This window comes from Hemicordylus capensis, chromosome 2 (assembly GCF_027244095.1).
Source record: "Hemicordylus capensis ecotype Gifberg chromosome 2, rHemCap1.1.pri, whole genome shotgun sequence".
Classification (NCBI taxonomy): Eukaryota; Metazoa; Chordata; class Lepidosauria; order Squamata; family Cordylidae; genus Hemicordylus; species Hemicordylus capensis.
In genome coordinates, this window is record NC_069658.1 from 424,900,200 (window position 1) to 424,915,193 (window position 14,994).

The 14,994-nt window shown below is 49.1% G+C and overlaps 1 protein-coding gene across 6 annotated transcripts in view; it reads left to right on the plus strand.

Annotated features, from left to right (window-relative positions):
• The window catches only part of BAZ2A (bromodomain adjacent to zinc finger domain 2A), a 76,498-nt gene extending 61,984 nt beyond the window's left edge, over positions 1 to 14,514 (plus strand). For all 6 annotated transcript variants that reach the window (XM_053301545.1, XM_053301544.1, XM_053301548.1 and 3 more), the window contains 10 exons: positions 523 to 1,094; positions 1,969 to 2,194; positions 2,732 to 2,887; positions 2,996 to 3,159; positions 3,896 to 4,179; positions 7,068 to 7,200; positions 7,981 to 8,127; positions 8,547 to 8,785; positions 9,035 to 9,178; positions 10,021 to 14,514. In XM_053301545.1, the coding sequence (XP_053157520.1) occupies positions 523 to 1,094; positions 1,969 to 2,194; positions 2,732 to 2,887; positions 2,996 to 3,159; positions 3,896 to 4,179; positions 7,068 to 7,200; positions 7,981 to 8,127; positions 8,547 to 8,785; positions 9,035 to 9,178; positions 10,021 to 10,189 (2,234 nt within the window). In that variant the 3' untranslated portion in view covers positions 10,190 to 14,514. The remainder of the gene's footprint in view (positions 1 to 522; positions 1,095 to 1,968; positions 2,195 to 2,731; positions 2,888 to 2,995; positions 3,160 to 3,895; positions 4,180 to 7,067; positions 7,201 to 7,980; positions 8,128 to 8,546; positions 8,786 to 9,034; positions 9,179 to 10,020) is intronic.
• The last annotated feature ends 480 nt before the right edge of the window (positions 14,515 to 14,994 follow it).

Here is a 14,994-nt window from a genome sequence, read left to right on the forward strand (position 1 = left end):
ATGAGTTACACTACACTTTCTAAATGGAGCTGGTGTATAAAGAGGAAGCATGGCTGTATTTGGGTGGGATTTGTCTTTGTTCTAGAGAGCAGTGTATCTGTTACACTTTAGACTGCAGTTGCATGTAAAGTTAGCCCTTTGTGGCAAAACAGCCTTGGGAGTGGGCACTTTGCAGTGGAGAAAGGGGGATGCTTAATTATGCAAGTAGCATTTTTTCTGGAACACCTCCCAACTGTGTTGATCCCACCGGTATTCTAGATGACAGATCTGGAAAACGTTTGGGAGGAGCTTCACTTTGTGTTTTTTTAGAAGGGGGATAGTAGCTTGCAGGGGAAATGTTGAGTAAGCAATATGTCTCTGCCCTTTGCTCCCTCCTGTGCTGCAAAGTGCTCCATTGGTCAGGATAATGGGTAGCTTGGTCCTGAGATGTGAGATCTGCACTCATCTCAGTGTTTTGGGAAGATGTTTGAGAGCCATCTAGTGGTGAAGTCCACGTTGTTCTCATTCTTGTTGCTCCCCAAGCATCTTCCCTGGAGGTGCCCAAGAAGGCTGAGGCCCTGAAGGAGGAAGAATGCGAGGCCTCCTCCATCAAGAAGGAGAGCGCTGAGACACCACTTACCGATTATGTGAACTGCACGACTTCCCGGTCGTGGAGCCGGCCATGGAGGGACAGTGTGGGTCTAGTGGAGCCGGAACCTCTGCAGTCCAAGTTGCCTGAGCCTACGCCCATGTCCGTCAATGGATTTTTGGAGGATTCTGTGGCCCTGGGCCAGTCCCAGCATGACCTCAGTCAGTCAGCCTTTCTGTCCTGGCTGAGCCAGACGCAGCAGGCATCCTCGTTGCTCAACAGTTCTGTGCTCACCCCAGACAGCAGCCCTGGCAAAGGGGACACAGCACCTTCCGAGGACCTGCCAGACTCTGCAGCGGAGGATGAAAGTGCCACAGAAACGCAGGTTGCCTGGTTCAATCTGCTGCCCAGGGCACCCTGCAAGGACTCTCCCCTGGCTACCTCCATTGACCAATCCTCTCTAAAAGTTGCCCCCCAGTTGGGAAAACCCTCTACCAGGGACCAGCCAAAGGCCTCAGCCCGGCAGGTGAGTACTGTTCAGAGGCCTTTCCTTACTAGGAAATGCAAACTTGAGTTTTGACCTTGGTTAGATCATTGGGAGAAGCAAGGGAAACAGTCCTTCCTTCAGGGTCCATGGAACTGAATGTTCAGCTGAACAATTAGCTCTGCCTAGGCCCGGATAGCAGCATCGTTGGGGACATATCCCTGTGTTGAGGCTGTTTCTGTGTAACAACTGCAGCTTGCCCCAAGCCTAGTCACACAGGTGTTTGTGATGGGAACTCCGCTTCTGATCTGGACTCCATCTCTGTCCTTGCAAATGTAGCAATCGGAGGCCCTTTGCTGACAAGAACTGGCCTGCATTGTGTTCAGAGGTGTGAGAGGGAGAACATTTTTACCCTGTTGGCAGAGAATAAGACAAAGAAGCCAAGGGCTGAAAGCAGAGAGAGGTAGATCTAGGTTCAACTTTAGGAAGGGTTTCTCAACTCTGAAAGCTGTTCAGAATGAGCTTCTTACTAAACAGCTGTAACTTCTTTCCTGGACAGCCTTCAGGGAAAAGGATGGAGAGGCATCTCAAGGATGCTTTGTGCATATGGTCTCCTGCCCTAGAACAGCAGCTTACTCTAGACTCGAGATGAGCTAGAACATCCCTCGAAAATCTTATAGCCCCGGGGGAACCTGACGGAGGGCAATCTTGCTGACATGCATCCATCTTCTAGTATCTGGTGCTGTTATCTGCTGTGGGGGCAGATTAAGGCTTCAGCTGAGATAACGGAGCTTCCTTCAAGCCCTCGGGGTGCACCAAGTATGGGTGCTGTGATGGAGAATGTGGGGTGGTCACCTCCCTTGATACGACACTTCCTTGCGTGGCCTGGCTCATCCTGACTTTTCCCTCCCTACAGCTGAATGGCCTCTCCACAGGCAGCCCAGCATTGCCACCGCTGGCCTCCACTCCTCTGCATTCTGGCTCTAGGATCCACAGCACTTGCTCCAGAGCCAAGGACATCCCCAGTAAGGCCCAGGAGACTCCAGGACAGCCCAGACGACGGGGGCGCCCCCCCACGAAACTGTTCAAGCAGATTGAGCAGAAATACTTGACACAGCAGACAGCACAGCCTATCCCTCCAGGTAAGAGGAGCCTCCGAGTGCTCCATTGCTTAATCTGGACTTGGGTCCTTGTGTGCATGTTCTGAAGGGGTCTGTAGCCGGACAGTCAGGAGAACAATGAGAGGGTTTGTCACTTGCACAAGGGCAGCTGCTGAGAACTCCGAGTGACATTCCCATCTCTGAACTTCTAGAAGCGCCACACACACACACACACACACACACACACACACACACACTCTCTCTCTTTCGTTTCTGATGCATTGTAGAAACTCCCATTGGAGCGTCATGTTTTCCTCTGCCTAGAAATGTGCTCTTTAATGCTTCTTGGAATTCTGCTCCAGATGTTACATTTTGTATGACTTGCTTTCCTAGAATCCTAACAGCTCTTGATATGCATCTTCTCCTCTTCTTGTAAACACTGGCCTGTCACAAGCTCCCGAGAGTGGCCTTTAGGAGTTGGCACTTGTGTGATGGGGTCGTGGTGGCTGATCGGTGGTGTCCAGCTCCGAGAGAATGCCCTCTGCTCCTCCACCATTACTATCACTTCTCCTCTTTCAGAGATGCAGAGTGGCTGGTGGTGGCTGCAGGATCCAGAAGAGCTGGAAGCTGTGGTACAGGTCTTACACCCACGAGGGATCCGTGAAAAGGCCCTGCACAAGCACCTCACCAAGCACAAGGAGTACCTACGGGAGGTGTGTGCCCGAGCGGCCAATGGTAAGAGTTCCCCATTCTGTGGGCTAGAGAGATGTGAGGATCCCTCCTCATCTTGCCACCGTATTCCTAACCTTTTGACTGACTGATTCTTATTGCCTTCCCACTTAGATCCCATCTTCCAGACTCACCCAGAGGGCACCAGCTACCCTGTCTCTCAGGAAGCCTTGGTCCAGTGGTCAATGGCTGAGCAGGCCTTTGAGACAGACCTGTCTGTGCTGCAGTGGGTGGAGGAGCTGGAGCAGCGGGTGCTCATGGCTGATCTACAGATCCGGGTAGGTATCAAGACCTAGGGCAGACTGCTTTTTTGCCCTGCCCTCTGTCTCTCCCAAAGGTTTTAGATTGTAAGTTCCTTGCCGACAGAGACCTGTTTGGTTTTTTCCTTCCTCCCCCATATGGCACTTTTAAAGACTCCCATCTGTGTTGATGGCACTGTACGAATTGTAATGGAAGCTTTGTTGTGTTGAGGGGGTAGTGTGAGATTTGTGTTACTAGCAGACCCAGCGCATAGCATCTGCACTGCTAGTTTGTCGCTCGCTCGCTTCCCCCCCCGCAACGGCTGGCTGGCTCGCGCTCCCGCCACCCCCTCCCCCCCCCCCCGGCTGGCTGGCTCGCGCTCTCCTCGCAGTGATCATTATTTCTCTCCCGCCTGCCTCTCTTTGCTGCCACCATTATTTTTGTCCGCTTTTGGTCCGCCACGCATCCAGTCTGCCACACATCCCCACGTATCTGTCCAGCTTATATAGAGTATATAGATGTATGGTCTGGTTAGTGTGGTCCTTTTTCACATGCTCTGGTGTCACCAGGCACCTTGAATATTTGGGTGAGACTTTTCAGGGGCTGTGGTACAGGAGACAGCCCTATCTCAAAAGTTGTATAGCTGCAAGGCCTGGTTTCGGTTTGTACTTGAAGAGAAGACTCCCAAGTGCTTCTGGCAGTTCTCAAAGTATTTATAGCCATCTTTTCCCACCCCTAGTTTTACACCTTTGGGTTTTGTTTTGTCTTCTCCAGGGCTGGACAAGTCCAGATCCTGGCTCTGTTCGCAATGACTTGCAGTACTGTGAGCACAAGCTGGAGCTTCTGGAAGACATCACCATAAAAAACAGACGTGAAGGACCAGCCCTGCTGCGTGAAACTACCCACCCTCTAGACCTAGCTGTGCTCCGCCTGGCAGATCTGGAGCAGAATCTGGAGAGGAGATATCTCCGAGAGCCCCTCTGGCCCCCACATGAGGTGGTGGTAGAAAAAGCTCTGCTAAGCAGCCCCAGTACACTTGACCTGGGGGCCACAGAGATGTGAGTATATGTCTTTGATTATTGACTGAATTGCCTGGGTCTTGGATCTAACTTTGAGAAGCAGGATTGTTTCCCTATTTATTTATTTAAAACACTGTTTTCCTGTCCTTTCAGTCTGGAGACCCCAAAGATGGCTGTTGTTTTATTGAACAATAAAACAACAGAAGATCCCAGCTTGTGTGGGGTCTTCTTAGAAGCATGAGTTCTCCTCACCTGATAAGGTGAGAGGGGGCAAAATATTGTTTGGTTATGGCCAATATTGCCTGTAACAGAGATTCTTCTTCGTGGTCTCTCTGCATCACACATTCGGGATCACACCTGCTCAGAGAGCATACCCTGGACCTTGCAATAGCTTGAGGAGAGATCGTTTTGGTGGTAACCCCACCGCCTTTCTAACCATTTATAAGGTCTTCCTTCCAATTCTCCTCAGTATTTTGCCAACCGCTGCAGAGTCAACATTGTCTCGGGCCTCTAATCAAAGCAAAACTTTCTTTTACAGAGGAAAGTTTTGCTTTGCAATTTTTATATTTACTCTACTTTTATTTAATCTTTCCCATCTTCCTAGTTTTCTGCTTTTGCCATTTGCGTGTTTGTTTGCCTTCACCTCCCCCACCCTCCACCTTCCACATCACAATGTTATGGCGAGCGGGACATCATTTAAACGCTGTCCTGCTTGCCCCGTTAAACTGCCCCGGTTGGATCGCCACTCCAAGTACCTTCCGTGTCTGGGGGAAGGGCACAGAGTAGAGATTTGTTTGGTCTGCCAGAATTCCGTGCAGCAGGCCTGTCATAATTGGGCCTCCGTTCCCTTTTATGGGGAAGAGCCTTGAAAGTGCAGACCTGTGCCTTTAAGTGGATAGCTTGTACTGATTCACCCATTTCCAGTGGGCTGGCCAATACTGCTACCCACGCTATGGCTGCTGACTCACCTCGCCACTTGTCTCCTATTGGTTCAGTTGCTGCCCAAACCGTCTTTGAGAGGCTCCACTGTCCATCCCAAGCATGGGACCGATGTAGCCTCCACCAACATTCCCTGCAGCTCCTGCCTTCTCTGCAACTACGCCCAGCTCTGTCTTGGGACTGGGACTTCCTAGGAACAAGAGCACAAAAAAGATTAAGTCAGTCAAAGAGAAAAGACAGGGCCATGAGACAACCGGTCAGGAACCTGCAAAAAAGAAAAAAATAGAGGAAGCACATCACAGTAATCTCTGGGGCGGTGAAGCTTAACAACGATCTGCACCCCATGCCACAGTTCCCTGACAGCAAGCCATGCCCCGTGCTAGAGCCCTCTATAGACTCTGAATCGGAGGCTCTGGAGACTCTTGATTCCCACCTCAACCTTGACAGTGTGCTAGACAGGGATTATGAACTCTCACCTGGAGGTGCTGATCCCTATCCAGATGAATAGCTGAAGGAGTGCACCCGTTTTAGGGACTATGTCAGAGATTATCTCAGGGAACACAAAAGGGATGGAACCCAGCCTTATGATGAGCATTACCTCAGAGACTAAGATGATTGCTACCAGTGTTCCCTCTAACAGGGATTCCCAAATGTTGCTGACTACAACTCCCAGACTCCCCAGCCAAAGGCCATTACAGCTGGGGTTGCTGGGAGTTGCAGTGAACAACAGTTGGGAATCCCTGTTAGAGGAAACACTGGTTGCTACCCACATGAAGATGATGTCAGTACCACACACTGACAGAGGGAACTGCGCTTATAGCACGTGCCGCCATGACGATACGCCACCATGGTGCTACTCACAGTCATGCAGCAGATCCCCCTCATGCCAGAGGTCATGCAACAGATCACCAGCACTTGGATATAGAGACCAGAGTGCTCCTCTACGTGCTTGCCCAGGAAAGTCACCTGTGCCTCAGTCCAGGACAACTGATGTTCAGCAAGCCCCAGTAGCACTCACACCCAAACCAGTGCCTCTGCTATGACCAAAACCAGTCACACAAACCACTCCTGTTTGGAGTCTCTCAACCCTTCGGGCACGTTGGGCCCACCCAGACTGAGCTACATCCCCTTCTGAAGGTGAAGCAGATTCTGATGGGGATGCTCAATTTCTCACGCAGGACTCCCACACTGACCCATCTATGGATCTGAATGCCGACATGTTGGAACCTGACTCCAAATTGGAAACCCCACCGGAAGAGTTAGAACATAAGGACAGCCCTGCTGGATCAGGCCCAAGGCCCATCTAGTCCAGCATCCTGTTTTGCATAGTGGCCCACCAGATGCTGCTAGAAACCTACAGGCAGGAGTTGAGGACATGCCTTCTCTCCTGCTGTCACTCCCCTGCAAGTGATACTCAGAGGCATCCTGCCTTTGAGGCTGGAGCTGGCCTATAGCCCTCCAACTAGTAGCCAATGACAGATCTCTCCTCCATGAAGTTATCCAAACCCCTCTTAAAGCCATCCAGGTTGTTGGCTGTCACCACATCTTGTGGCAGAGAATCCCACGAGTTGATTATGCATTGTGTGAAAAAGTACTTCTCTTAGCTGGTCCTAGATTTCCTGGCCATCAATTTCATGGGATGACCTCTGGTTCTAGTGTTGTGTGAGAGGGAGAAGAATTTCTCTCTCTCCACTCCACACCATGAATGATTTTATAGATCTCTATCATGTCTCCCCGCAGTCATCTTTTTTCTAAACTAAATAGCCCTAGGTGTTGCAGTCTTGCCTCCTAAGGAAGGTGCTCTAGGCCCCTGATCATCTTGGTTGCCCTCCTCTGTACTTTTTCCAGTTCTACAATGTCCTTTTTGAGATGTGGTGAGCAAAATTGTATGCAGGAGGGCTGAAGTTGTGCAGCCCTGCTCTAAGTAAATTGTTTCTTCTGAACAAGGTTGACTTTCCCCACTCTTAGAGTTTATTTTTCCTCTGCAGTACGTATGAGATCACGCCTCGTATGCGGACATGGCGCCAGACCTTGGAAAAATGCCACAGTGCGGCCCAAGTCTCTCTGTGCATCTACCAGCTGGAACGCTCAATCGCCTGGGAGAAATCGGTCGTCAGAGCGGTAAGGAGCACTGAGCTGGGCGAGGAGCTGTTTCAGAGTAGCAAGTGTAATCAAGGTCATAAAAGCAAAACTGTTAACTTGTGAAGTTGCTTGCCCAGAGGATAGAGTTGATCCTCCTTGTGGGCTTGTTTCACTGGGCATGTGTAGCTAAGCCAGTGCTGGGAGGAGGTGAGTCAATTCAGTGAGATCTGTGGAAAGATCTTGTTGTTTCAAGGGGATTGGGTACAGCCAATATCTGGACTGAATAGATCTAGCTGTGAAGGAACTACATTTTGAGAAAAGGGAGTCCTCTCAGACCTCAGCTTTGACTTTGGCCTCTGAACGGGACTTTGGCTGGCTTGGAGCTGGGGATATGCACGAAATGTGGTTTGGATGTCAATTTACAGCACATCCCTTTAACACGGAGGACAGCAGCGCCATACTTGCTCCTCTGCCACTCACTGCCACTTCCTTAATCGTGCCCCCCCCCCCCGCCAGCTGTCATCTCATGCCAACAGTGCTCTCTCTCAGCTGCCTCTGCGCAACACTGGCACGCAAATGGTCGCTGTGCATGCCAGCGTTGTGCGTGGGGCAACTGGGGGAGAGTGCCACCAGCACACGATGATAGCTGGGGGCCAGGGGGGCCACAATGAAGGAAGTGGCGAACAGCAGAGGAACAGGTATGGGCCTGCTCTCCTCTGGGTTAGAGGGGATGTGCTGCAATTGGGCATCCCAATCGTGTTTCGTGCACATCCCTACTTGGTGCTGCTCCTCACCCATCCTTGTTTTTCCTGCCTTCAGACCTGCCTAGTGTGCCGAAAAGGGGACGATGATGAGAACCTGCTGCTTTGCGACAGCTGCGACCGTGGCTGCCACCTCTACTGCCACCGGCCCAAGATGACGGAGGTGCCACCTGGGGACTGGTTCTGCTCCCTCTGCATTGCTCAGGTGATAGCTCCATGTGGGCTATCTGTCCCGTTCCAGACTCTCAGGACGTTTCTCCTTGAATGGCAGGGCATCCTTTGCCCCATGCTAGTACACAGATTGGCATGTGTACACCCCCCCCCACACACACACACTTCCTCCTCTAGAACACACACGGCGATTCTACCTCAGTATAAACTTACTGGGATGGAATAGTCTTGTGTGTTCTAGGGGAGGGTGTGTCATTTGTGTGTGTGCGTGTGTGTGTGTGTGTACATGCCAATTTGTGTACCAGCATTATCCCTGACAGGTAGCATGAGATGCCTGGTATTTTGGCTCTCACTTAGGGGGACTTGATGACTGAAATGAACTCCTGAATCCAGGTGTTGATGTAAGTCTCTCTTCTCTTCCCCAACCACTTTTTCCATTTCTCTGTGGTGCAGATGCAAGGAGACTTCCAGGATGACTATGGCTCTCTTCGGCGGGGCAAGAAGCGGAAAAATGGAAGTTCTGTGACTTTGGGGGTGAAGGAGGAGCTTAGCCCTCGATCCCAGGCAGCAACAACCCAACAGCGCAGTAACCTAGCCAATGTACCGCCCCGATATTCAGGCGAAGGCCTCTCTCCCTCCAAGCGAAGAAGAGTGTCCACGCGAGGCCAGAGTGCTGACCTCACCTTCTGCGAGTAGGTGTCTTCTTGGAGGCAAGGTCTGGGAGGGACATTTTTGGAGAGGGAACATGGGGAACTGGGCTAAACTATGTGTAGAGTGGAATTAGTTGGCGAAGGAGCTGAAAACCCAATTTTTCCTGCTTTGGGGAGTTCTTCCTTGGTTTACTTTTCCCTGGGGAGGGTTTGTGAATAGAGCCCCTCTGTTCTCAGCAAGCTTTCCGTTGGCACTGGCCCCTAACTCTGTATTTGGCCCCCTTGTGTCAGGATCATCCTGATGGAGATGGAATCGCATGAAGCCGCTTGGCCCTTCTTGGAACCAGTTAACCCCCGGCTAGTGCCTGGCTACCGCAAAATCATCAAGAATCCGATGGACTTTGCCACCATGAGGGCACGGCTGCTGCAGGGCGGGTGAGTGAAGGCAGGACAGGATAGAAGTTCTATTGGGAGACTGCCCAGCAGTCTCCGGGCTGACCAGAGTGGGGGCACATGTGACATTGGAGTCCAGGCTTTTAGTGCTGGGTGGGTTCGGTGTCTAAACACATGTTCCCGCCCCTGGACCAGCCCAGGATTTTATGGCCGCTATGGCAACCATAGACGCCTGCCGCAGTATGTGTCAGCATCCACTCATGCAGCAGGGGGCACTCTTGATCTAGTGTTTATGACTGGGCAGGAAGGCAGTGATCTGGTAATAGAGGAGATTAACATCTCTCTGTCAGGGACAGACCACTTCTTGATGGGGTTTAGACTAAGTGGGCCTCTTAACCTCTGCAGTAGTGGGATCAGTTAAGACCCCCCCTGGATACATAGGGATCTGGATGGATTCCTGATGGCTCTGGGGGATTTGCCTGCTAATACGCCTGATGGTTCTACCAATGCCCTGGTTGATCTCTGGAACAGGGAACAACCTGGGCCATCAATACAGTCCCTGTAGATTCAGAATTGCTCCTTGGCGTACCCTGGAGCTGCTGGCTTTGAAACAATTGATGAGACAACTTGATGGTGGAGGAAAAGCTCAAGCCAAATCTGATTGAATATGTACTCTGTGGCAGTGCTGGCGTTTCACTAGCATGCCAGCTAGAGAGGCTGTGAATGTCCTGATTTAGTTTCTGGATTCAGTGGAGAGCTGGATCAGGTTTGCCCCCAGAGAGATGCCGATGTTGTGATAGTGGAACAGCAGTTCCTTCCTACCGGTTGGAGGTGAGCTTCTTGGCCTTCCCTAGGAGCTGACCCCTGTTTTGTCTGCTCCTCAGGTACACAAGCTGCGAGGAGTTTGCTGCTGATGCTGCCCTGGTGTTTGACAACTGCCGGACCTTTAATGAGGATGAGTCGGAGGTGGGCAAGGCAGGGCTGGTCATGCGCCAGTTTTTTGAGAGCCGGTGGGAGGAGTTTTATCAGGGAAAACATGAGACAACCCCATGAAGCTGGCAGATCGGGGGAAAGTGAGAGGAGCCGGTGGGGAAGCCCCTCCCCTTTTACCCTGTGCTGCACACGGTCTCTTCTGGAGCTCATCTTGCTACCTACTGATTTGTCCCCTCCCCACTCCCCCATGACTGGACTCGGATTGGCATTTAACAAAGGGGCAGCCTTACTTGCTGCCTGCATCCTCAGAAACCCTCCTCTCACCTCTTCGCTCCAAGCAACACGAACTCTCTGACTGTGTAAGCCAAAAAAAAAAAAAAAGGTTTTCTTTTCTCAAATGGAAAAACCACCACCCATAACCCCACCTTAGCTGGGGCTATTTAATAATAGCAATAGTTCTTAGTGAATGTGTAAGAACACTTCTTTCTGTGCAGTGTCAGTACCATGCATTAATGGCCAGTAATGTGGACGTTAAGTTTTCCTCCTTTTTAGAGTTGCATTGAAACATGTACAAGCAGATTACTCCTGTCTCTGGGAATGACAACCTTGATGACACTGAAACATGCTGCTTTTGTTCCCCCACCCCCCCACCCACCCCAGTTCTGTCTCTCAACCTTGCTTCCCCCTTCTGTATGGTTGCCACAGTTGTGGCAAGCCTATTCCTCTGACTTCCAGTCTCCTTTCTGAAACTGAGTATAGTTTGGAGCTGGTATATACTTTGCAAAGGAATGGGGTGTCTAGGGACTCTGCCTGTAGGGGTGCAGATGCAAGCTGCTGCGCCCCGCTTCAAGAGTTTTGTTCTGTTTCAGGGCATCTGTTTAGCCACATGTCCCCTTTCCCCAGGATGGTCCCTAACTTGAGCCCTTTATCTGGAAATGGGGTGTTAGGTTCCCCGAGTTAATCTAGATCAGCAATCCCCATTTGCACACACATTTGCTCAGAATTGTTTTATTCCAGGTTTTGTTTCTAAGGGAGTTGAACAAAATGGGAATAATCCAGAGCAAGTGTCCACCAAGGATAGGCTCTCAACCCGATCACATTTTTGTCTAGACATGCAGACCCCAGCTAAGCCAGAGTAACCTTCCCTCTGTGCTCCCCTCCCGCCATCCTCCACAGGGAACACTTCAGTGGGGGCAGCTCATGAACTGAGCAGACTCTTCTCTGCTGTGAGAATCGAGCTCATTTTCACCCTGATGGTGGGTAACATGCTGCAATGTATCACGAGGCTGCAAGGGACCAAAGTACAGGAGTGTGCAGGACTGGGGTCAAGGGAGAACTGCGTTTTGGGAGGAAGGCACAGCATTTTGGAATGCCCCCTTTCTAGCTCTTCAGGAATTGTGGAGATCACATCATGGTATCCTGACTTTATGGCGTGCTTCCCTACCCACCCCAGCATTATTCCTCAGGGATGGCTACCGTCTAAAAAGCTTGATCTGCTGTCTGTCTGTGTGTGGTGGGAATGCTTGTTTCCTGTCTTGGAACAGGACTCCCAATTGATTGTAATGATTTCCTGCCTAAGAAGAAAGATGTGGGATTAACCCCCTTAGGAGCACAGCTTTCCCTCCTCTAATAGCTAGCCAGACCTCAAATTTGGTGACGAGCAAGATGGCGGAGAATTGTCACAGTTTCCATCTCCTTCATGTTAGCTTCCTGTTTCCTGACCATGCTTTTACCATGCAAGGTCTAAAGTGCTGGTGCCTTTGGTTATTATTCATGGGATTTCAGTGTAGCTTTGGACATTAAAAGTGAGTGAAGGCAAAGTAGTAAGTCACGTATCTCCTCCTTGGTGAGATGCATGTCATTGTGGAGGAGATGTGCAAGTTCCTCCTTGGTGTGTTTAAATGGGAAGTATGAAAAGAAGAAGCCAAAGTAATCCATGCTTAATCTGTCATCAGCTTTGTCCACAGCTGCCCTCTGTCTAAAGATCTGGAGCTGCTTGTAAGGATTTCCTTTAGTTTTTGTCTAGATTTTCTGTGTAGTTATTAATTCCCAGATTATACTTTTACACACACACACACACACACACACACACACACTTTTAGCCTGTCTTCTAATTCCACTTTGAACCTCACTGAATATTTAAAGGGAGTGATGTGCTTTTGGATTTTATTTTATTTTTTAAATCCATCATGATTTTCCTATGTAGGCAAAGTATCTGTTGCAGTCCACCACTACTTGTGCCAGAGCCAGCCAAACCCAGAACTTTGTCTTGTCTTGTTACGAAGCTGGCTGAGCAAGAAGCCACCTGTGCAGAGGGCCTGCCTCGGCCATGGCTTTCTGGCTGCAGGGCGTGATTGAACAGCAGGCACAATCCACGGAGAATGCCTCCTGCACAGCCTTTATGGAGAGGCATGGGAGCTGTGTGAGCACGTTGGGAGTGCTGTCCATGTACTGGTGGACTGAGCTGTGTTCAGTAAAAGAGAAGCCTGATGCTAAAAGATGTTCCTCCCGTCACATAGCTGCAGGTGTCAGAATTAGGACTTCTGGTGCCAGCCATTTGCCAGACAGGAATCGCTGTGAGTGAACCCAGAACACCTGTTCAGTCCCTCCCTCCATCATCTGTCTCTTAGCTGAAGCAAGAGGGGAATAGAGAGAAGCTTCTTTACAAGTTATTTTAATTTAGGTGGCTGCTCCTCAGCAACAGAGGTCCCTGTGGCACCTATTAAGCATCAAGAGGAACTAGCTGTCTTGTAGCTCCCATTGCAGCATCTCTCATCAGTCATCTTGCCATGGTATACAAATACCTGCCTAGCGATCTGTATTCCAAGTAATAATATGATCTTGGAGCGTACAGCTCCTGTTGCTGAGCAGTGGTTTCTAGGGAGACTGCTGTCCAGAGAATCTGATTCACCAGACCTGTACTGCTCAGGAGTCATGGGCTTTGAGACCCCTTCTATCCTGTTCCACCCCTGCTGCGCTGAAATGGGGATACTGCTGCTGGTAGTTCTCCAGTTTCTGTTCCAGGATGCCGGTCCAATATTCCCTACCTGGGCCGGAAACGTGGAGGGATGTGGAAGAGATCAGAGAAAACTTTGATTTCCCCCCCACTTTTCTTCCACCACTTCAAATGGATCAGAGGGGCGGAAAGCCACCCCCTGGAACCTTAACTCCCTTGCTGCTTCTCATATCCAGCCTAGCTCCTCAAACCATTGTAATTACGGGTATCACTTAGGGGCAGATAAATGGCTGGCAGGGTCCCATCAGGAGATGGCTTTCCCCCCTCATATCCAGCTGTGCTACATCTGAGTGAGGTGTATGTGTGCGTGCGCGCAAGCGTGTGTGTGTGTGTGTGTGTGTCCCTACCCGCGTTGACCAATCCAATTGCAAGAGCACTGATGTAAGTAAAATGTACCACAGGTGATGTAACCTGGAGACTGAAACCTCCCTTACTGTGCTTCCTCCACCCCAGCCTCAATTCCCCCCCAACCCGCCCCAATTGTTTTCAACAAAACGTAGCCTTTTTCTATCAAATAACCTCAAACTTTATTTTATTTTACATTTTGGGATTTTTTTTTTTTTTTGCTTTTAAAATAAAGAGGTAGATTTGAAGTCTATTTGAAACTGACTTTATATTATGCATAAATATTTATATTTTATCTAAACTTGTGCTGTAACAAACTTGTTTTTGGTGGGTTTTTTTAAAGTAATTTTTTTTTCTTCTGATCTGTTGGGATTTTATCCTCAGTCATGGGAAAGCTCTAGAGTTTTGGAAGTGTTAATTGTTCTCAGTTTTGTTTTTGTTTTTCTAGAAAGATGTTGACTTTTTAGCTTCAAACCCTCACACCTTAAAAAGAATGAATCCAGGTTTGTTGTAGTCTTGATCTTCATTAGGTGATGCGCTATGGTCTTACCAATTTATAAATACTTCGTTGTTTTTGAAAGTTACATGGATTCCTTTTAACTGACTTTAATAATTACAACTAGAATTGGCCTTATCATTCAACTACTGGCTTTTTCTTCCCCTTTCATCTTGATTTGATATCAGAAAAAGATCAATCAACCAACCCATCATCCTGTGAGATGCTCTGAACAGCAGGAAGGGAGGGGGGATCAGACTTTTTATATGAATAACCAAATGTGTTTGTTTTAGTGAACTTTTGATAATGTACAGTTTTTTGTGAATTTAAATTGATTTCTTTCTATATTTTTAGGACCAACCTCATTTTTAATAAGGTTTAAATGGAAGGGAAAAAAAAGTCTAGAATTCCTGTTTGTTTTCTTGTGATGTTTCCACAAGTACAGATGTTAGAGTGCTTGTCAAGTTTCAAAGAATAAACAAAAAACAACCCGCATTTGATAGAGAAGCATGTGCTTGAGGATGTCGGCTTCTTCTTGTAATGGGAATTCAGTACTAGCTAAGCATTAAATCACAGTGGGTCATCCTCTTTCTTGAGCCTTCTCCTTTCCTTCCTTTCGGCAATCTGTCCCTGTGCCTATTAACATTTTGGCCAGGCTGTGCATATCCAGAAATTGCCAGAATTCAACATTTTTAAGGCTTTCATTTATCAACAACAACAAAAGCACCAATGAAAAGGTTTCTAGCTCTTTATGACGGAAGAGAGGCTCAAAAGTGCATTGGTGATGCCTGGTGACGTCTCAGTAGCCAAGGATAGGAGTGGGGATTTCCAGGGGTCAGGCAGCAGAGCTTCAGCGCCCTTCCCATGACTGACAGAAGCAAAACAAACTATACCAAAGAATCAAATTGCATGACTTTATTGGGTGAGAGAACTGAACTTTTCATGGTTGTGAATTTGGGCTACCTTGGGGTAGAACTTGAGTTTATTTGTAAAAAGGACACAGCCCTTATATTGGCATGGAGATGTGATTAGTTTAAATAGGAGCTGTGCTCATCCAGTCTGAAGAAA